Source organism: Felis catus, chromosome E1, assembly GCF_018350175.1.
Source record: "Felis catus isolate Fca126 chromosome E1, F.catus_Fca126_mat1.0, whole genome shotgun sequence".
Classification (NCBI taxonomy): domain Eukaryota; kingdom Metazoa; phylum Chordata; class Mammalia; order Carnivora; family Felidae; genus Felis; species Felis catus.
In genome coordinates, this window is record NC_058381.1 from 23863643 (window position 1) to 23886945 (window position 23303).

Sequence of the window (23303 nt, forward strand, 5' to 3'; positions counted from 1 at the left end):
TACTAGAAACCTATAAGTTTCCAGAGCACCAAACAATTAAATAGAATTTCATTTGCTGCTTGCTTCTTTAGCACCTTACTGTTTACAATAAAGAGGGTGTAAATTATCTCACAGGTCACAGAACCAATACATAGTTGCAATCAAGAATGGATAATCCAGCTTTACCTCTAACGCAGAACAAACTTGAGCTATGTCCCATTACTTAATGTAAATAGTGAACAGACTTATGCATTATGAGCAATTAACTATAAGAATCTTCCTTAGAGTACAGAATGAGTACTTTACTATTATAATCAAGTAAAATTTACAATGAGGTTAATCTGATGTGTATTTAATGATATATGTATTTGTTATTGTGCTGCGTGATAATTAGGCCTTAAATGTTAAGCTGTTTCCATAAATGACTAATTGGTTGTTTTTACATAGCAAAACACATTTTTTAGTGTTTGTCTCCTCACTTTATTAATTTTTTAGAATCTATAATCATGCCAAGGACAATAGTTTTCCCTGACTCTACTGTTTAATCATGCGCGCGCGCGCGCACACACACACACACACACACACACACACACACACACACACAAACACACTTTCAAAATGAAACAGCGAGGTTCTCCTCCCAATTTGGCACTAAAAATAGCTACTGCTCAAGTCTTTCTGTATATATTTTCTCATTTTAGTTCTTAAAAGCCCATTAAGAGAGGTGTTGTTACTCCCATTTTACTGATGCAGAAACTGATGCTCAGAGAGTGGAAGCAGGCAGCATAGTAGAGATTCAAACTTCTACCCCCAACTTGTAAGCACTACTTTTTACAACCTCAGAAGGTAAGGTGATGGATCCCAACCAAGATATGTAAAGATTTTTAAGAAGTGGACTGCCTCCTGAGAAATACCGAGTACATATAGCATATCCAAAGAGAGAATGAATCGCCTGAAGTAGGGAGGGGTTAGTAATGGAAGAGTTGAAGCCTATGGAGGCTGACTTTCTGAGTGTCCATTCAAGGAAAAGAGTCTTGGCCAATGAATTTTATGCATAATCACCCTGTTACAGGCTGCTATATTGTAGAGATACTATACCAGCCTAATGCCAACGAATATTTGAATTTTAGAACTTAACCCGCTAGTTCTGATTCCTTAAGAAAGAATTAGTATAGGGGCTAAACTAGTGTTTCTCAAGATTTTTATCATTATTTTCAGCCAGAAAGAGCCTTCTTAACACTTTTTTCCCTAATTGCTTCTTCCCCCAATGAAGTTCTAATACTACAGATCTGCCCGATAGACACCTGTTTATATATTAAAACATATATATATGTGTGTATATATATATATATATATACAGTATATAAAAACAGTAAGATTTTTTTTCTGCCACTCAAGAATAAGATTTTTTTCTCTTCCATTGAGAGTGCAAACAATTATACATGAATAAATGCAGCTTCCCATACAGGCTTACCTTCAGATTCAGGATATGCCAGTTATACAGAGGATAGTATTTTTGTACATATGACAATCATATTGCTAGTTGTAATTGATAAATTTACATATGAGCTTGGTTAGGGTAAACCTGCTGCTAAATATTGGGACCATTCTCTGTGTGTGGAAAAGTTGGGTTTCTAAGCCTATAAAGCAGCCTGAGAGGCCTTCTGACAGTCTGCTAGTCTTCTACAAGTCAACCTACAGAACATATTTTTTTATTTGAAACTTCTAGAACATTCTTATGTGTTCATTTCTCTACTTTGTAAATATTATTTAGCCCTATTCTAGGCCAAGGACTGTGCCAGGACTAATAAAATGGTCTCTGCTCTCAAAAAGATGCTCATTGTCCAGTTGGAGAGACAGATATACATAAAAATAAATGCTGTAACAGAGATGTGCTAGGTACACTAAGGGCTCCAAGGAGGGACTCACCAATTATAGGGAGAATTAAGGTGTAAGTCTCTGGGAAGTGGTGAGTTAAGTCTTGGAGAAGAGTGGGAAGGAAATTCCAAGTAGAAGGAATTATTCAAAGGCCACAGCATGAAATAGGGTGGCCAGTTCGGTCTATATGACTGGAGTACAGAGAGCAAGAAGGAGGGCCACTGTACTTGATGTTATATGGGTAGACAGAGGTCAGACTGTAGTGGGCTTTGTACTTTACTCAGAGGCCACGGAAAGCCAGTGAAGCATTTTGAATTGGAAAATAACGTTATCACTCATCTGGGTTTTAGACCTGAATCTCTCTGGCAGTGATGTGGACTGAAAAGTAACAAAATGAAAGGCCAGGGGTTTTAGCAGTCCAAGTAAGGGATTATGAGGGCTTGAACTAGCTCCATTAGAATGGAGATGAAGAAGAAGAAATGGAATGGACTTAAAGTGTTTAAGAAGCAATTAATGGATTAGGGGAGAAAAGTGAGAAGTAATAGAATTAAAGATAATTTTCAAATGTCCAGCATGGTTGACTAGATGGATGATGGTGCTGTTTACCAAGAAAGGGACCGTCAGGCAAAGAGCAGACCTGAAGGGGAAAGGGCAGGCTTTGTTCTGGATATGTTGAGTTTGAGGTGTCTGTAGGATGTACAGGTGACCTTCACTAGGCAGATTCAAAAGCTAAAGGAGAAGTCTGGGTCAGATACACAGATTAGGGAGTTAGCACAAATTGCTGGAAATTTTGAAGCCACAGGAGAGGATGAGATTGCCTGAGTTCATTGAATAGAAAAAAGAGAAACTATGGGTAAAGAATAGAAATTTGGATGACAACAGGTAAGACACAGAGGAAGAGCCCACGATCCAGAAAGGGAGAAGTAGATGTAAGAGAAGTGGCAATAAAGATGGGAGGTTGGGGGTAGTCAGCAGAGCATTATTCAGACCCTGTAGGCCCTAAGAACTGAAAACATGGTGCTTCTCATTTAATTTTAAATAAAAATATTGGGGTGCCTGCCTGGCTCAGTTGGTAGAGCATGTGATTCTTTTATTTTTTTATTTTTAATTTTTAGAGAGAGAGCAAGAGAGCCCACGAGCAGGGGAGAGGGGCAGAGGGAGAGTGAGAGAGAATCCCAAGCAGGCTCCATGCTTAGCATGGAGCCTGACGTGGGGCTTGATCCCATTACCCTGGGATTGTGACCTGTGCTAAAATCGAGAATAAGACACTCAACTGACTAAACCACCCAGGCACCCCAAGCATGCAATTCTTGATCTTGGGGTTGTAAGTTGGAACCCCACTTTGGGAATAGAGTTTATTTGAAAAATTTTTTTAATCTTTAAAATAAAAATGTTGTAAGATATGAAGTGTGTGTAAGGAGAGTCCAACAAAGTTCTAATTTTTTCCTTTGGTGACCTCTCTGCTTATATCTTCTTTACTATTATTTTGCTGCCCCTGCTTGTTAGTTCCCTAAGTACATGTTTATTTACCTACTCAGTAATCTAGGAATATAGCACTAAAGTACATCAAAGAAAATGAATTCATCAACAGTGCCAAATATTGCAGAGAAGTCAAAGATAAAGGTTAAAAAAATTCTCTTTGGGAAAAAAAAGGTATCAGTTATACAAGCGTATGGAAAGACAGATGTAACAGAATAAAATGTATAGAAGTAAACCAAAATAAATATAGAAATTTAATATATAATAAAGGTATGCTACTGAATAAATGGTGCAGACAATTGGATAACCATCTGGAAAAAATAAATGCCAGTGTGTACCTCACATCAAGATAAACTCCGAATGGATTAAATATTTAAATAAAAATATAAAAATTAAAAGCAGAAAATATGAGAAAATTCCTTTAGAATCTTGACACAGCTGTAGAACTAGGGACATGATGTAAGTTAAACAGGCATGGTCCCCTGTTCTTAGTGTAGCTCACCTATGAGAGAGGCTCCCATCAAATGCCACAGGAAAACAATTACAAACAGATGAATACTGCGGATGAAATTTACACCGTAAACCTAATGGAGTTTGGGAGGTCAAGGAGGGCTCTATGAAGTAGGTGGCTGTTAAGCCAATATCTGAGAGATGAGTAGGAGTTAAATAGGCAAACAGTAGTGAAGGAAGGGGAAGGCGGAGGCTAAGGGAGTGGAAACAGTGTATGAGGCACAGAGAACATCATAGTCTCTGAGACAAGCAGGAAGGAAGCCAGGCCACTGTGGCTAAAGCTAGAGTATGGGGAACAATGCCGGGAGATGAGGCTGGAGAGGAAGACAGGCTAGACTATTTAGGGCCTTAGCTGTCTCGTTAAGGATTTTGGGCTTTGTCCTGATAGCAGTGGGAAGTCACTGGATAGTTTTTAGGGGAAGAGTAACACGATCAAATTTGCATGTTGAAAAGCTCATTCTGGCTACAGGGTGGAGAACCGTGTGCAGATTAAAGAGAGGCAAGAGAGCAACCATGGGGAAATAGAGGCTCTTGTGGTAGTTTAGGCCAGCAATGTGCTCCTTAACCTACTTGTTTTCCTAACCTTACTTTAGCAGAAGACAGAGCCTTTATTCTTATGTAGTAGAGGTGTAGGATGGATGTGGAGGAAATGTTAGCTCTTGCTGCTATCTCCAGTTAGAGGATAAGAGGTATCCTTTTAATCCTTAATCCCCCAGGAAGAATAAGTGGGTAGGAGACAAAGGATTTCATTGAAAGTATAGATATGGGAAATTATTTCCTATCTAGGTGGGAAGAAGGGAGCTGAAAGGGTAAACAGTGACAACACAGAAAAGGAGGCCACGCTTCCCTAATGTGATGTTACTCTGGCACATAGACTATGTTCTGTCAAAAGTCCATCTTCCCTGTGCTTAGGCAAATAAAAATGTTGGGCAAAAATACTTTATGGTTTACCCTGGAAGCTCTGTGCTTTTTAGTGGAAAATAGACCAAAGAGTTTAGCTATTGCTGCTGCATGTTGCAATTCTTTTCAACACTATGGAGTCCTTACAAATGTCTAGGAAAAAAATATCTAAGTAAATCACTGAAATTAAACCTGTGCATTACTTAGCTGTTTTAATTTCAGAATAAGACAATGACAGGTAGTAGTAGCTTTGTGAGACCTGCTTTTTTTCTCTTCCAGCCATAAAGAATTGAATAGGGTGGGAACATTCTGACAACCCAGCTACCTTATTTTGTCATGTATGGGTTGGCAAAGCAGAGTCCTTCAAGATGGGAGTCCTTGAAATCCTTCTAAGAAATATGTTCAGTTTTGTGGGAGTTTTAAGTGTGTCAGATAGCTTTTTATTTTTTAACTTATTTTTATTTAAGTTTATTTATTTTTGAGTGGGGCAGGGGTGGGGCGAGGCAGATGAAAGAGGATCCCAACTGGGCCCTATGCTGACAGCAGAGAGCCTCAAATGGGGCTCAAACTCATGAACCATAAGATCATGACCTGAGCCGAAGGCAGATGCTTAAGTGAGGCACCCAGGCGCCCCTCAAATAGCTTTTTAAATGCAGTCATAGAAGGCAAAGTCAAAACAAATTCGTGGAGCCAAATGGGATTTCCAGAGCTTCAGTTGTTTGTTTATGTGTAAATCTGCGTGTTGAGGAATAACATCTTAGAAATACACTTTTGATCATAGCATGTTTCACAAAGGATTAGTGTCCAAAAATATGGCCAAGAATACAGACTTCTATAACTCAATAAAAATGACTAACTTGGGTGCCTGACTGGCTTAATCAGTAGAGCATGCGACTCAATCTCAGGGTTGTGAGTTCAAGCCCCACGTTGAGTTTAGAGATTACTTAAAAATAAAATCTTAAAAAAAAAAAAAAAGGACTAACAATCCAAATGAAAAAAGGGAAAGGTTATAAGCAAGCAGGAGAAAACCTGGGGATGAATTCAGTGTCTCTACTGTTGAATGTTTGATTCTTCTAGGGAGCAATAAGGACTTTACAGTATAGTCTGCACTGTTACTCTTCTTTTCTGGTACATCAGGGAGAAGTAGTGACCTGAATAAATCCTTGGAGAGTCTTCTCAGCATCATCTTATTATGTGGATACCATGACACTATACCTCTAAACATAGTCTTCTCCATCCTATTTCATAATAATTTTAGAAAATAGATTTAAAATAGGACAGAATGTGACTGTTAAGAATGCTTTTTCCCCCCTTTAGGCCAGTAATATGTACAGGCTTCACATTTGTTTGCATTTGCTTATTTTACATTTATTTATGCCCACTTTTTTCAGAGGATGAAGTTAGTAACTTCAGCCACTGGGTGGCGCAAATTCACAAGTCTGGTAAAAGTTTGTGCATTACAACCCATGGCTCACCCATTGCTACATGGTACCACATGAAGGAAGTTTAGTTAGAAAAAAAGGCTTTGGAAACCTGAAATTTAACTATAGGTATGGGTCCAAGTTCCCTAGGAATTCAGATTAAAGGAAATTTCTGCTATTAGATGCCTGGTAAGTCAGGTCACTAAATAAGGAAAGGAAAAAGAAAAGTGATAGACTAAGAAACAGAGAAAGAAAGATGAAGAGATAAATATGAGAGAAAAGAATATAAGTTCAGAGAGATGAATTCAAATGTTACCAACAATTCTAGGATGGCCTCTCATTGGTTTGCATCTACCTGGTAACCAAAAGCAGTTTTGATTGAAAATAAAGATACCTCAAAAAAATAAAGATTACCTTGTTTTCTTCTAGAAAGTTATGCTACCCTCAGCTATCCATTTAGTGGTATGACATTATCAACATTTTTTTTGAGTGTCTGCTATGAATATAGTACTTTGTTGGTTGGATTCAAAATAATATAGACAAATAAACACAGCAACTACAGGCCTTAAGCATAAGAACTAGACAGTGTACATAAAAAGATAAATGGTGACTCAGGGCAGCATGGGGGCCATCTTGTGAGCTCCAGAAATAGAATCGTTTCTGAGAGGGGAGGGGAAGTATGGATGCAGGAGTGGAGGATCAGAGGGGGAGGGAGGGAAGGGCCATAAGACTGTCAACCTGTCCAAGACAAAGAAAAAAAGAAGGATTCCTAGCTCCTAGTCAGAAGTACATACAGCAACTCTTCCTTGGAACATGGCTATTTCTGGACATAAACATAGGAAAAATGCTCAAGGTCAGAATCTGCTAAACACTGCTTAATGAAGCTCTAGAGTAAGAAGGGTGGGGATAGAGAATGATTAGGATAGAGCCCTCCTTAAGTCCCTCTCTAATTAGTAACTGAGAAAAGGAGGGGTGCTCAGGGCCTGCTCAAGGCCTTTCTCAGGTCCAGAGAATAGGTCGCTTTGAGATCACAGGTATATAAATGAATCACAGGTTAAAAATGGGGAAACGGGGTGCCTGTGTGGCTCAGTCAGTTAAGCATCCGACTTCTGATATCGGCTCAGGTCATGATCTCACACACAGTTTGTGGATTTGAGCCCGTGTTGGGCTCTGCACTGACAGTGCAAAGCCTGCTTGGGATTCTCTCTCTTCTCTCTCTGCCTCTCCCCTGCTTATACTGTCTCTCTCTTTCTCTCAAAATAAACTTAAAAGAAATTTTAAAGTGAAGAAACAGCAAAACAGGGATATAAAATTGTATATTTTAAGTCTTTATATTGAACAAAATTATGCTTTTAACACACAGCTGCAACTATTAATGTGATTCAGTAATACCTTTAAAAGTTTAAGTTGGAGGTTTCTGTGAATGTGCCTTCTCTGTCCTAAGCAATTACCCACCTTAATCTGTGGGCCTGTCAAAAAGGTGGAATGACTTCCAGCCTTCTCAACTTTAAGACTTGAAAAACAGCATGACTTAATACTTGTGCCAACTAGGGTGCCTGGCTGACTCAGTTGGTAGAGCATGTGACTCTTAATCTCAGAGTTGTGGGTTCAAGCCCCATGTTGGGTGTAGAGATTTCTTTAAAAGTAAAGAAAGAAAAATCTAGGGGCTGGCTCAATCAGTAGAACATGTAACTCTTGATCTTGGGGTCATGAGTTTGAGCCACATTTGGGCATAGAGATCACTTAAAAAATAAAAAAAAAAAAATGTGCCAACTAGAAACATTCCAGTAATATGTTAGTCAAAAAAGGGACAGGTTTAAAAAATATTTTTTTATGTTTATTTACTTTTGAGAGAGAGAGAGAGAGAGGGAGAGGGAGAGAGAGAGAGAGAAGGTGAGCAGGGGAGGGGGAGACACACAGTCTGAAGCAGACTCTAGGCTCTGAGCTGTTAGCGCAGAGCCCGATGCGGGGCTTGAACTCACGAATGGTGAGATCATGTCCTGAGCCGAAGTCAGACACTTAACCAACTGAGCTACCCAGGTGCCCCAAAAGAAGGACAAGTTGAGAATGGTATGCAGAATAAGATATTTGTGAATCATGTCTTTTAAATGTATGTGTATATATTTATAATATCTATAAAGAGATGTGTCAAAGTATTAGCTGGTTATCCCTGGGAGGAAGGATTAGGTATAATTTCTTGTTTTGTTTTGTTTTGTTTTTTTATTCTTTGGCCTTCCAGTATTTCCTAAAAATTTTTATAATGAGAATGTACTTTAATAATCAAGAAACAATGTGTGGTAATGTAATGAGAATGAATTTGCAATAAAAGTCGTGCTGATTTGGGGTACCTGGGTGGCTCAGTTGCTTAAGCGTCCGACTTCGGCTTAGGTCATGATCTCATGGTTTGTGGGTTTGAGCCCCACATCAGGCTCTGTGCTGACAGCTCAGAGCCTGGAGCCTGCTTTGGATTCTGTGTCTCCTTCTTTGATCCTCCCCCATTCACGCTCTGTATCTCAGTCTCTCAAAAATAAATAAATGTTAAAAATCGTGCTGGCTTGTTACTTCCCAGAGGAATAATTGGCATTCCTTAGAAACAGTGTTTTATTAAGTTGAGTCTAACTGAGCCTCTAGTGGTAACAGGGAGAACCGTGCCTTGCTGTGAAAGGATCTACAGACTAAAATTCACATCCCAGAGTCCATGTGAGAGTTCTCCCTTCCCTTCTGTCTCTCCCATCTGTTTTTTTTTTTAATTTTTAAATGTTTATTTATTTTTGAGAGAAAAACAGAGTGTGAGTGGGGGAGGGGCAGAGAGAGAGAGGGAGACACAGAATCCAAGGCAGGTTTCAGGCTCTTAGCTGTCTGCACAGAGCCTGATGTGGGAGCTTGAACTCATGAGCTGTGAGATCATGACCTGAGCTGAAGTCGGACACTCAACCAACTGAGGAGCCACCTTGGCGCCCCACCCACCATCTCTCAGTTTTTAAAGATCCCTACTGGTAATTGGGATTCAAAACTGTTAACTAATTAGGGAGTCAGAAAATCCTCAGAGGAACTTTGCATTGTTGGAGGAAACCAGTTGTTCCCAAAGCAAAATAAACCATTTTTATTCCATCAGCGAATTTTTTTTAAGTTTATTTATTAGAGAGCGAGAGCTTGAGTGGGGGAGGGGCAGATTGAGGGAGAGAGAGAGAATCCCAAGCAGACCCCAGACTGTCAGCACAGAGCCTGATATCTGGCTGACCAGGGTAAGATCATGACCTGAGCCAAAATCCAGAGTTGGACGCTTAACCTGCTGAGCCACTCAGGCGCCCTCCCTCAGTGAATTTCTATAAAGTCAGTACAGATGTTACCCAATTATACTCTTGCAGAAGAGTTAAGAAGGGTAAACTTTGCTACAGTTTTTGCCTCCTGGGGAACCTCATGTTTCTGGGTTAAAGGATATTCTGCCGTGGGTGAGTCTGGGAAGGGTGAAGATGAATGTAGGCATCCGTCCTAGACCAAAAGCTTCTTAAGTATAGAATATTTTTTTAATCGTCCTTCCTGGTGGTCTGGGGAAGGAGCAAGCTTCCCCTCCCCTGCCCCCTACCATCTCATGGTTAGACGGAGCCACAGATGGCAGGATAAACTGGAGGCGATGTTATGAATCAGTGGTGGGATGCAAATAACATACTCAACTTATCCAAACAGCAGCCCCAGTGCTCTGTCCTCTCTACGTACTGTATTTGCAAAACTTTCATTTTCCATGCTTTGCATCTGTTCCATCTCTTCCAGGATCCACTTGAATCTCAAATCAGGGCTCAGGGCAAGATATTTTCCCTTGTTGGTATTGTTTTGAGAATCACTTTTTTGGACGGTACTTGAAGTGAAAGAAGGATACAATTTGTGTGTGGTTTTTACCAGAGAACTAAGGAAACAGAATTAACTTAGAAACACAGGTACATTTCACCAAAGTGAAATGGAATGGTTTCAAGACAGTTATAATAAAAGCAAAACAACAGTTTATCCCTCCTGGTGTTCCTTTTTTTTTTTTTTTTTTTTTTTTTTTTTTTTAACCTGTTCCCTTTCACATCAGCTGGTCCTGCTTCCTCACCAGACTCTTACTTGAGCAGGTCAGACTTTCTCAGAGGCTTTGTAAGAAAGATCATCATAGTTGTCTTGCTCTGGAATCCTTGTTGAAAATATACACAGCTCACCGTCACATGTAGGGTGTAATGTCAGGCCCACTTGGAAGAGTTGTGGATTATCAGGAGACCTCACGTGTGTCCTATTTGTATGCAGTCCCTAAGCCCCTTGGGGATGACTTAGAAGGAGGACTTCTGGAATGCTCAGGGTTATGCTCCCCTCACCAGTGTGTGGATAGCTACATGTGGTGGCAGAGGTTAAGGCATAACCCTATGAACATCAGCTTGGGAACAAAGGAATCCCCCACCCTAAGCTGGTTGAGAGCCAGTGAGCATGAAATGAACTGTGAGGATAACAGAGGAGTTAGTGAACTGTACCACACTAGTGGCTGCTTTGCCCACTTCCTTGGAGGCTATGTTTAAACCTTTTGTCAAAGAGAGCAATGGGTCCATTCATAGTGCTCAGAGGGAAGACTTTTTGTTCTCATTGGATGGGATGAAAAGATACCCATTTTTGGTGGATGGACAGAGTGAATCTCAGAGGCTTGTGGCTAAGTCAGTAGCAATGGCATGAGAGTAAGTCTGACTGCTAAGCCCAGGCTCCTTCTTCATTGGTCTGGCATTGCTGTTTGCTTGTAATGTCCTTGCTGAAGATACGAGTGTAAAATTCAGAAGAACCTGCCGACATTGGTTAATAATAGGGAGAAGTCAGTGTAGTATCCTCCATTCAATGTGTGAAGCAGAAAAGAACTTTTCAGAAGTATGTCTCATGGATGACAGTGATCCCTGCAGCTCTCTTTGGACTTGATGACTTGGGAGCATCTCATCCAACCTAGAGATTGAAAGGAAATATGAGAGATAAAGAAGGATGCAAATGGGTATTTCTTCATGTACCAACAAAGAGATGGCTTAATACAAAACCCCATTTAATTCCAAGTACACATCATTTTGCCTCTTTGTTAGCCAGTAATTCTACGAAAAGTTATTGTATTTACACTGAGAAAGTATCAGCAAGGTGCACTTATGCATGAGAACCTACAATTGGTTGGGCCCTATAACCCTCTAGCAAAGAGCCCATCCACCCCTTGCTTAACCTGTTTGCCTTGAATGGAAAAGGCCCTGAGTGTGCATCTACTTTGGATCCCAGATGTACAGGGATTCTACTTCATTTCTTGAATCAGACCCTCTTTTCTGTTTGAAAAGAGACATATCTGAGTCTCTGTGGACCAAATATTTTTTACTAATCCCATTCTACTCTTGGTATATCTGATTCCATGTCCCATCTGATTTTCTGTGTACTTTCTAGATGCTGAGCTATTATGAATATAGACTATGAGCCTCTTAAATGTAGGGAACTTGGCACATAGAAGGCTTTCAGTAAATTTCAGTATAGGACTAAAAGACCCAGATTTTAGTTCTGTTTCTACCAGCTGTGTGTCATATAAACCTCTTTGAGCCTGAGTTTAAGTATCAATAAAATGCTGATACCTACTCTAACTATCACAGTTTTTGTGAGGCTCAAATGAGGTAATGTCTATAAAATTGCTTATTCTTTTTATTAATTCCTTTATCATTTAGTAGCTTATTTTGTTGATGAGAGAAATTCAATCCATGTTGCTACTGCATAGTTACCTCTAACTCTGGACTAGACTTTTGATTACCGTTCAGGCCTATATCTTCCAGTGCTTAATAGAAATGATAATGCAGATTAAATAACTGAATATACATCATCTGATTAAATCATACTAATTTACACTAGCTCATCATCCAAGATTAGCAGAAACAGAATTATAGAAAATATTAACCTACACCAGAGGTGACAAGTAAGTTGGCATTGGGTACCTGAAGCACTGTGATAAGAAATATTCTGATACCGGGGTGCCTGGGTGGCTTGTTCGGTTGAGCGTCCAACTTTGGCTCAGGTCATGATCTCACAGTTCGTGAGTTCGAGCTCCGCGTCGGGCACTGTGCTGACAGCTCAGAGCCTGGACCCTGCTTTGGATTCTGTGTCTCCCTCTCTCTCTCTGCCCCTCCCCTGCTCATGCTCTGTCTCTCTCAAAAATGAATAAACTTAAAAAAAATTTTAAAAATATTCTGATAGCATGCCTAGGTGAAAAGAGTGTTGTGCTTGAATTTTATTTTATTTATTTTTTAATGTTTTATTTATTTTTGAGAGACAGACTCAGAGCATGAGCAGGGGAGGGGCAGAGAGAGAGATGGAGACAGAATCTAAAGCAGACTCCAGGCTCTGAGCTGTCAGCACAGAGTCCAATGTAGAGCTCGAACCGTGAGGTTATGACCTGAGCCAAAGTCAGATGGTCAACTGACTGAGCCACCCAGGAGCCCCTGCTGTACTTGAATTTTAAAGATTGAGATATAATTTACACATACCATTGTGTAAGTTTGTGTACAACATGTTGACTGCATACCTTTATATACTGCAATATGATTACCATTGTAACAGTTCTATTATGTTATATAATTATTGGTTCTTTTTGTGGTAAGGACATTTAAGATCTAGTCTCTTTGCAGTTTTGAAGTATATAATACATTATTGTTGACTATAATCACTATGCTATTTGTTAGATCTCCAGAACTTATTCAGCTTCTAGTACACTGTGCTGGATTATTTGTTTAAAGTTTTAAAATTTATTTTGAGAGAAAGTGAGCAGGGCAGAGGCAGAGAGAGAGAGAGAGAGAGAGAGAGAGAGAGAGAGAGAGAGAATGAATGAGCATGGAGCCTGACACAGGGCTCGATCTCACAAACTGTGAGATCATGACCTGACCTTAAATCAAGAGTTGGATGCTTAACTGACTGAGCCACCCTGGCGCCCCCATCTTTAATTTTAAAAGTATCAGAGACCTCATCTTAGTAAGGATTGTGGATGTTGTAGAGAAGACACACATCACTGTCTAGAATTGAAAGGCTGAGTACACTTCTGGCAGGGAAACTGGCTTTAAAGCAGCCATGCTGAAACAGTGGTGTTGTGTCTGTCTTAGACCCCAGAGGGCAATATGAGCTTATGATGCTGTCAGGAAACCCAAGGGCTGGGAGGAAAGAAGCTGCTTTGCTAAGTATTCAAACTTTGCAGTGCGGTGGTTCCTAAACTTTGTTGTATATATGAGTGTTACCTAGGAGCAGGGATGGATACGTATGCTGTGGGTTCTGAACTCATAAAATTTGAGGGTACCCTTTTTAAAGAAAAAGAATACAAATTTAAAAAATACAAAGTTAGATACAAGCTTTATACAAGTCCCATGGGGCCTGAAGTTTAAGCTTCATTAATTTCACAGTAAATCCACTTCTACTTAGGGAGCTTGTTAAAAATCTTAAAAGTAAAGGGGCGCCTGGGTGGTTCAGTCAGTTGAGTGTCTGACTTTGGCTCAGGTCATGATCTCACGGCTCATGAGTTCGAGTCCCATGTCAAGCTCTGTGCTGACAGCCTGGAGCCTGCTTTGGATTCTGTGTCTCCCTCTGTCTCTGCCTCTCTCTTGCTCTCTGTGTCTCTCTCTCTCTGTCTCAAAAATAAATAAACATTAAAAAATATATTTTAAAAAATCTTAAAAGTAAGATTCCTGGCCCCACTCTAGACATTCTGATTGATTGTAGCTGAGGTTCAGAAATAATGTATTTTCCATAAGTACCCTATTTTGTTATGGCTGGGCTGATGTCTGGTTTTTTTTTTTTTTTTTAATTTTTTTTAACATTTGTTTATTTTTGAGAATCAGAGTCAGAGCATGAGCATGGGAGGGGCAGAGAGAGAGAGGGAGACACAGAATTCTAAGCAGGCTCCAGGCTTTGAACTGTCAGCACAGAGCCTGACACAGTACTTGAACTCACAGACTACAAGATCATGACCTGAGCCAAAGCTGAACACTTAACTGACTGAGCCACCCAGGTGCCCATGGCTGGGCTGATGTTAAGAAAACAAAACAGTAGTACAAATACCTACCTATTTCCTGACACATAAAAGAATTAGCAACATTTGCTTCATAACTGAAACAACTTCCTGTCTCCCAGCATGTGTATATTAATCTCATTTTTTCCCAGCAAAAGACGTAAACCCTACAGAGACCACTTTCCTTCTTGGGTTGAAATTCAAGCTGGGATTCAGCTGCCTCAGGTTCCTGGCCTTCCTTCCTTTGCTTTCTGCACAACCTCTGGCATTGGCATAGCTCTCTGGCTCCTCGGCATTGACCCTGAAGGGAGAAAATGGTGTTAATTTCAGGTGGCTTGTATGCATTTGGTTATCTTCCAAACCTCCTGTCAGGCCATTTAAAGAAAATCATCTTTTTTAAAGAAAATATTCAGTCCCATTGGATCTTTCCTCCTGAGAGAATGTCCAAATACAACAGAGGAAAGGAACTCAAATTTAGCAAGCACCTTCTATGTGCCAGGTGCCTTTCACACAGGATCTTAATTAAAAATGCCATGAGAGGCTAATATCACTAGTCCCATTTTACAGATGAGCCAAATGACATTGGAGAAGTCAAGCAACTTTCTTAAAGCCACCCAGCCTAGTGAGTGTGAGTGGCAGGTCTACTCCAAAGTCCATGCTTTTTTCATTATGCCAACCTGCCTTTGGAACAGAAGAAAGTCTTTATAGACCAAGTCCAGGGACTCCATACATCAACAAACTTACAGGGCATGGGACTTCAAAAACGGCAAACACTATAATGGCGACTCCACTAAACAACAGGGTAACAGCAATCAGAAATTTGATCACAGTACTCCATTTCTGCCTCTTCTCTAGATTCTCCTGTATGTCTAAAAGGAGAGAGACAAGTAGAAGAGGGAGAAGAGAGAACCTGAGAGAGGGAAGTGATTGACCCTCTGACTTGAGGGTCTTCTGGCTCCTCAGATTACTAGGCCCAGCCTGATTCAGAGGCAATAGACTGGATTTCCAGTTCAGACTCAAGAGTCAGGAGTGGGGTGGGCATCATGGGTGCTGCTCTAACCTTCTTTTCAGCCTCTTCGCAATAAGTCACCTTCTCTGGGATTTGAGATTTGTCATAACCAAGTAGGAATGATTCTTGGCATTGCTTTCAGGGGAGGAAGAGGGGTGGGTGCACAGCAGTTCTGAACTTGTCTTTCAACAACTCCCTCTCAGGGTCTCTCCCCTTGTGCTTGACCGAAGCACTATGTGTGATTAGAAAATCACCTTTCCCATGCTCCTCTTGGCTTTAGTAAGGGATGAGGAGGAACAAAGGTGAATTGGCATTGCTTTTGGGTCAAAAGGCAAACTTGGGGCAAGTGGTTCATATGCATTGTTATTATTAATGTTATATTTACATTTCTCCTGTTGAAACTGGGATGTAACCTAACCTGAAATCTACAGAATTTGTGTCATGGCCAATTTAGGGAGAGCCATTTCCTAAAAACAGTGCAGATGAAAATACGCTCTTGTTTGTTGTCCTCACCGTAATGATGCTTAGTGTTTAAATGTTGTCTGCTTGTACATGCAATTGCTGGAATCACCTACCACACAAATACAATTCATTCTGTCCCTAAATCTGGCTGCAGGCTCACTTGCATGGAAGTAAAAGCTTATTAATGGTGTCAAACTATTTCTGGGATCTTCTTTATAGAGAAGGTGATTTTTTTCCATAAGAAATGGAGTGATTTTTCTAGTGTAAACTCCATGTAACTTTTCAACCCCCCCAAAAACCCTAGAAGACCCAAACTTATGTTGGGGCTAAAAATGTTTCTTTTCCTTTCTGTTCTTGTCTCACCCCTATTCTGTACCTTGTTTCAAAGGGCTAGAAAAATCGTCAATATTTGTAGTTTTCTCTCCTTCTTTATTCCCAAGAGTTATGGAGGTGGTGGTGGGAAAAGTCTCTGATGCAGCCCCCATCACTTCATAGACCTTACATTGGGAGGTCCCTGGTAAACAAGCTATAAAACAAGAAAGAAGCCATGAAAAGACAACCAAGAAAACTTCATCCTGCCTTTGTTGTACCTGACAAAACCTTATCTCTACCCAGCTGATACTAAACTTCTAATGTGGCCCCATTGATCTGTCCATAGGTTTAGGGTGTGGACACAAAATATGCCAAGAATAAATGAGGACAGAGATACTAGTAAGAGATATGGACTAAATCCCCATGAGGCTTTAACTAACGTAGGATCAGAGTGAGGGAGTAGACCATACCTTGTTTATCATTCTTCAGCCTGTGATAATAACAATGGAGGGTGTAACACTGTTGAAAGTTTTCTCCTTTAAAAAAGTTGGCTCCAGGGCGCCTGGGTGGCGCAGTCGGTTAAGCGTTCGACTTCAGCCAGGTCACGATCTCGCTGTCCGTGAGTTCGAGCCCCGCGTCGGGCTCTGGGCTGATGGCTCGGAGCCTGGAGCCTGTTTCCGATTCTGTGTCTCCCTCTCTCTCTGCCGCTCCCCCGTTCATGCTCTGTCTCTCTCTGTCCCAAAAATAAATAAATGTTGAAAAAAAAAATTAAAAAAAAAAAATTGGCTCCAAAGTCCAAGGGATGATGTGAAATACCATAATTTGCCTTAATGACTGCTGCAAGTCTGTCTGACTAGAGTCTAAGTCAACTACTTTGAGAGCAGTTTGGGGAAAGCAGAGAGAACTGGAAGAAGGAAAGACCACCCAGCTTCACGCACTCAATTTCATTCTTTCAGAAAGCAAATATTTTTACATGCTATCTATTCTGTACCAGGGCTGCTTCAGTCCTTTCGCTATATCAGTTGGATGCATTGGAGCAAGGGAACAAGCAACAGGGAGGGAAGGTTGAGGGGAGACTGGGAAACAGATGACAATAAATACAGTAAACTTTATGGTATGTTAGAAGGGAGTAAGTGCTACTAAAAAGAAAAAAGGCATAGCAAGGTAAGGGAGCAGTCTGGGGGTGGGAGTGGGCAGTGGCTGGGCAACCTGTGATACAGGCTGGTTTCGTTGAAAAAATAAGAAGTAAGCCAAGACTTACAGGAGGTGAGGGATTGGCTAAGCACAGGCCTAGGAAAGCAGTGACCTAGGGGGAGTGATGTGGGCCCTGAGGCAGAATGAGTGTGTCTGACATATTATAGTTTTAGAGTAAAAACAAGGAGGCCAGTGAGATTGGAATGGAGTGAGTACAGAGCACTGTAGTGGGGGACGAAATTTCTAAAGGAAATGGGCCTATATCAGAAGACTTGGAGGCTAGTTTAAGGACTTTGGTTTTTATTCAGATTGAATGAGGATCCATGGCAAGGTTTTGAGCAGAGGAGTGATGGTTGAGTTTGTTTTTAAAAGGATCACTAGACTGCTATGTTAGACTATAGGGGCAAGGGTCAAAGCAGAGTAACCTGTTAGGAAACTATTGCAGAAATCCAAATGAAAGACGATGGTGACTTAAACCAGTTGTGGAAGTGTTGAGACATGTATGGATTCTGGCTGTTGTCTGGTACTAACTTCACTTGGCTCCAGAATTGACCTACTCCAATTCAAACACTGGTTCATTCCTATTTCATTTGTAATGGTGTCTTATCACTGCTTATTAAATTAAGGTCTGTAAGTCCTACTTGACTTTTCTAAGTTACTTTCCCAAGTCTTGATTAAGTCCATGTGAAAATGATAGTTGTTGGGGTGCCTGGGTGGCGCAGTCGGTTAAGCGTCCGACTTCAGCCAGGTCACCATCTCGCGGTCCGTGAGTTCGAGTCCCGCGTTGGGCTCTGGGCTGATGGCTCAGAGCCTGGAGCTTGTTTCCGATTCTGTGTCTCCCTCTCTCTCTGCCCCTCCCCTGTTCATGCTCTGTCTCTCTCTGTCCCAAAAAAATAAATAAATAAAAACATTGAAAAAAAAATTAAAAAAAAAAAAAAGAAAATGATAGTTGTTGACTTCAGAGGCCAGTGGCCAGAGTACGGACACTGCACATGAAATTACAAAGGAAGGAATAGTCCCTGATTTCTCTTTAATCAGGAAGACAGTGTTGGCAAAGATAGGCAGAGATGGAGAGCAAACAGGTTCAAAAGGAAAAATGAGGAAATTATATGAAATATTTTCAGCATGGTGCCAGTCAGTTCTCCGAAGTGATAATGTGGTCATGAGACAGAGGAGATGGAAGATAAACAAATCTCACTTTGGACAAGTCACATAAGTGCTCCATGTTTTGGTTTCCTTTCTCGGTAAGATGGTTATAATAAAGTAATTCTTGGTCTACCTATTTCGGAGTAATGTGAAGATCAGAAACAAAAATGAGGAAGTGGGTGTGAAAACACTTTGCAAACTTTGTGATATTATGACTGAAAGAGAAGGAAAAACCTAGTGATCCTCTAGTAGAACTGTGCCCTCTAGCCACAGGGATAATAGTATTTCAATGTGGCATGTCTTCCTACCTCCTTGGAGTCCCTGTTTCAGAGTCTACTTAAATTAGCTTCATCTGTCAGTGTATTTTCAGTTCTGCCTAAGCTTCGAAATTAACGTCCATCTATGTTGGCAGTTCTTGTAGGTCTCATCTGTTAGGTAATTGAGCATTTAGGTGGAGGACATCTATAAATCCAAGCACTCCATTCCCAGTGATGCTGGAGTTGCAGTATTACTTTTTCTTTAGCTAAGGATATTTGAGCAAGAATGCCCCTTTAAGGGCATACAAACTCCAGATGTATGAAATGGATAATTTAGGAGATGAGATGATTCTTTACTTTATCATAAAAGAATTTATGTTAAATAGGAACATTAGGTATATATATTTATTTTTTTTTATTTTTTTTAATTTTTTTTTAATTTTTTTTCAACGTTTATTTATTATTTATTTATATATAAACATAAATAGTCTTCTTAAATTTTTCTACGTTCCATGTTGAACCACATCTTCTGACAACTAACTGTTGTAGTACATTCTCATCCTTACAGTTTCAAATTCCTATTTTGTTCTGTGCACATGTTCACAGACTGTCTTCTGATTGTTTCTGGGACAGCTTTCTGTGCAGACTGATGTCAACCATAGTGTTGTAATTTTAGAGGGCATCTCTTTTACGACCTTGTATATTTGACCATTTATTTAATTTTTATTTCTACCCTACTTGGAGTCTGACATCCTGCCATTCAATGTAAGTTTAAATTCAGAATAGGTAGTTTCACATTTTTAAATGAGTGTTATTTCACAAGTCCATTCATAAGTTGGTTGTTTGGAATTCATCATTGTTCCATAGAAATGTGTTGTGAATAACAATTAGGTCTGCAAACTAATCCATAAACATCCATTTAATCTCTTTGACTGACTCACATAGTGCAGGGTATTAGCTTAAATTCTGCATTCAGGAAGCAATCACCATGCCATGAAGGAAGGAGGAAGAAACATACCCAGGGAAAATTTTTGAATTACATCAGGTTGATCTCTGGCGTCCCTCCACCCCCTTAATCTCCCAGGTTTCCTTGTCCCAAATTTCTAAGAAATAGTTCCCTTAATTGCTTGAGTCCTACAATGCACACTATATCCAAATAAAATCCACCCTGTAGAGAGGGCTCTAGACTCCAGAATGACTTAAATTCACTATTATTGATACCTGCCATTGACTTAAGGGGGCGTGTCAACTGTTAGGAGGAAAACAATCTGGTTGAATTACTTTACATTAATATCAAGTGACCAAAACCCCCAAACACTATCAGAATCTTTAAAAAAATTTTTTTTTAATGTTTATTTATTTTTGAGAGGGAGAGACAGAGACAGAATGTAAGTGGGGTAGGGGCAGAGAGAGAGGGAGACACAGAATTTGAAGCAGGTTCCAGGCTCTGAGCTGTTAGCACAGAGCCCGATGCAGGGCCTGAACTCACAGACCACGAGGTCATGACCTGAGCTGAAGTTGGACGATTAACCAACTGAGCTAGAATCTTTTAACCTTTTAATAAGAGGGTTCCCCCCTGCCACATTGTTACCATATGAACTTAGAAAGCACAATCAGGGGAATGAAAACATTTATGTCATGTGAGGATATATAATTTACAGTACCTAGGCCACATCCCAATAATCCACTTATTTGCCAATCTCTAGTTCTCTAAACAGATTGTAGTTTTTAAAGTTTTTTTTCCCATTATTCTGCCTGGGAACCCTCAGTTTCTCTAAAGTGTCAAGTTTTATTTTTCCAGCAGTGCAACAGTAGCATTGAGGGGATTGCCTATATGTAAAGGGAAACTGCCAAAACCATAAACTACTTGACAGACAGAAAGAATGGGTAGGGGAAGGAAAGGAGGGCAGAGCAGAGAAACTTAAGGCTGATGTCAAGAACCATTGCCCAGCAGTTGAGAGGGAACAGGCGTTCTCACAGTGTGGGTAGAAATGCAAAATGGAGTGACTGCTATGGAGGGTAATTTAGTAATAGCTATCAAACTTTTTTTTTAAGCTTATTTATTTATTTTGAGAGAGAGAGAGAGAGAGAGAGAGAGAGAGAGCGAGCTAGCGAGCAGGGAGGGTCAGAGAGAGAGGGAGAGAGAATCTCAAGCAGGCTCCACACTATCAGCACTTTTCACTGTAAATTTGTGCAGTTTAAGTATTTTACGGTCTGCATTCAATATAAATTAAATTCAAACAACCATTCTCAAAAGAAGACCTATCGGGGCGCCTGGGTGGCTCAGTCGATTGAGTGTCTGACAGCTCATGGGTTTGAGCCCAGTGTCAGTCTCTGTGCTGGCAGCTCAGAGCCTGGAGCCTGCTTCAGATTCTGTGTCTCTCTCTCTCTCTTTCTGCCCCTCCCCTGCTTGCACTCTGTCTCTTTCAAAAATAAAACATTAATTTTTAAAAAAAAATAAGATATTTAAGATCTGGGCTGGGAATAGGGGAGATGGGCCTCTTTTAAAGGTACAGAGTATCTGGAATGACAAAATGATTTTTCAGGAAGGGCCCATTCGCTACTTTGCATTAGCACATCCCTTCTCACATCCTTTGGGAAGAGCCCAGGCAGCTGTTCCACATGGCAGCTGCTATCTTTGAGTTCACCGGGGTGGGGGGTGGGGAGGTGCGCGGGAGGAGAAGAAACAAAAAAAAGGTCAGGATTTACAATTTATTGGGTACTCTTTAGAATTACAAGTATTGGAGAGGGAGATGCAAAGGAATACAGTTCCGTCTCATATAACTTGCAATTGGGGAGATCAAACGCTATCAAAAAAGATTTTAGGGGCACCTTGGTGACTCAGTTGGTTAAGTGTCTGACTTTGGCTCAGGTCACGATCTCGCAGTTTGTGAGTTCGAGCCCCACATCAGGCTCTGTGCTGACAGCTCGGAGCCTGGAGCTTGCTTTGGATTCTGTGTCTCCCTCTCTCTCTGCCCCTCCCCTGCTCGCTCGCTCGCTCACTCTCTCAAAAAATAAGCATAAAAGATTTTAACAATATACAAGTAGGAGTTAGCCTAGCTCAAAGAAAACTGAGTACCAATTCATTACATTTAGGGGGAAGAAAAGGTGAAATTGATTTAAATGAAATTAATAAGTTAATGAAAAGACTAATCAACCCATTCCTTCAAGTGCTGCTTATCTCTTCTCCTTGCTCTGCCTTCTTATATTAAAATATTTTTTAATTTATTTATTTGGAGAGAGACAGAGCACAAGCAGGGGAAGGGCAGAGAGAGGGAGGGAGAAAGAATCCGAAGCTGCCTCCACCTGTCAGCACAGAGCCCGACGTGGGGTCGATCTCACAAACTATGAGATTATGACCCAAGCCAAAATCAAAAGTCAGACGTTTAACTAAGTCACCCAGGAGCCCCTGCTTTCTTATATTAAAACTCTTGAGGGACGCCTGCGTGGCTCAGTCAGTTGAGCATCCAACTCTTGATCTTGGCTTCAGTCATGATCCCAGGGTTGTGAGATCAAGTGCCACATCTTGCTCCTCACTGAACATGGAGCCTGCTTAAGATTGTCTCTCTCTCTTCCGCTCTGCCCCTCTCTCCTGGCCTCAAAAAAACAAAACAAAAACAAACAAAACAACAAAACCAACAAAACCCAAACCCTTTTGAAAGTCTATTAAATGTAACTTTGAACAAGGTATCTCTTCAGGTTTCCATGAAACCATATAGGTAATAGTTTATGCTTTCGGCACATAACTCACAAGGTGTAGTGAGTTTTCTTCATCTGTTAAATGTACTGAACTGCACTTTGAATGCTGCATCTTGACTGTTTGGCCTTAACTCTGATTAGGTAATTTCAGAGATGAAATGTTTGGACACTTTGAAAAAAACCATGTTTTAAATAAACAGTTATCAGAGAGCAGCAAATGGTACCATTCCACCCTCCCACCCTTACTCGGACCTTTCCTATCCTAAGAGCATCCCCAACTGTTTGGATGTACCACCTTAGAAAAAGACAGCATCTTATAAGGGTTATGAATTTGGGAGTCTTAGGTGTTGATAATACTGAAACTGTGACAGCACCCTCCAGTAAAGAAAGCCATCTATCACTGAGAGGACTTTCAATGTTAGTTACATGAATAAGACAGAAGGATGCATCACATTCTCTAAAGACTTCTCACCATGAAACAACTATCTGAGTTAAATAAGTTACAGTCCTGCCTAGAAGCAAGAGAATACGGGGGATGACCGTAAAACATCACCTACTGAGTAGTGGCTTTATTTCTATCTGGTAGAATGGACCCGCAAACACATTCTAGGGCTCTCTGGATTTTCTTAGATACTAGGTTACAGAAATACTTTTCTTCCTTCCTTCCTTCCTTTTTTCTTTCTTTCTTTCTTTCTTTCTTTCTTTCTTTCTTTCTTTCTTTCTTTCTTTCTTTCTTTTAGAGTTTATTTATTTATTTTGAGAGAGACAGAGTGAGTGGGGGAGGGGCAGAGAGAGAGAGAGAGGAGAGAGAGGGAAACAGAGGATCCAAGGCTGGCTCAACACTGACAGCAGTGAGCCCAATGCGGGGCTCGAACCCACGAACTGCAAGATCATGACCTGAGCTGAAGTTGGACACTCAACTGACTGATCCACCCAGGCTCCCTGTTCTTACCTTTCTTGCTAACATCACAGACTATAATGATTAGGCTGAAAACCAAGATGGTATCCATGTTAGCTTGAGCACATGCTTCTTAAAT

At 40.6% G+C, this 23303-nt stretch overlaps 2 protein-coding genes across 2 annotated transcripts in view; one reads left to right on the forward strand and one right to left on the reverse strand.

The window, feature by feature from the left end:
- ACACA (acetyl-CoA carboxylase alpha) overlaps positions 1 to 23303 on the forward strand; it is a 280099-nt gene that overhangs the window by 7324 nt on the left and 249472 nt on the right. The window lies entirely within an intron of this gene.
- Positions 10204 to 23276, reverse strand: CE1H17orf78 (chromosome E1 C17orf78 homolog). The gene is given in 6 exon segments (XM_045045052.1): positions 10204 to 11120; positions 14354 to 14488; positions 14932 to 15053; positions 16059 to 16184; positions 21132 to 21213; positions 23220 to 23276. Coding segments are annotated over 6 exon segments (600 nt in total). The 3' UTR covers positions 10204 to 11042.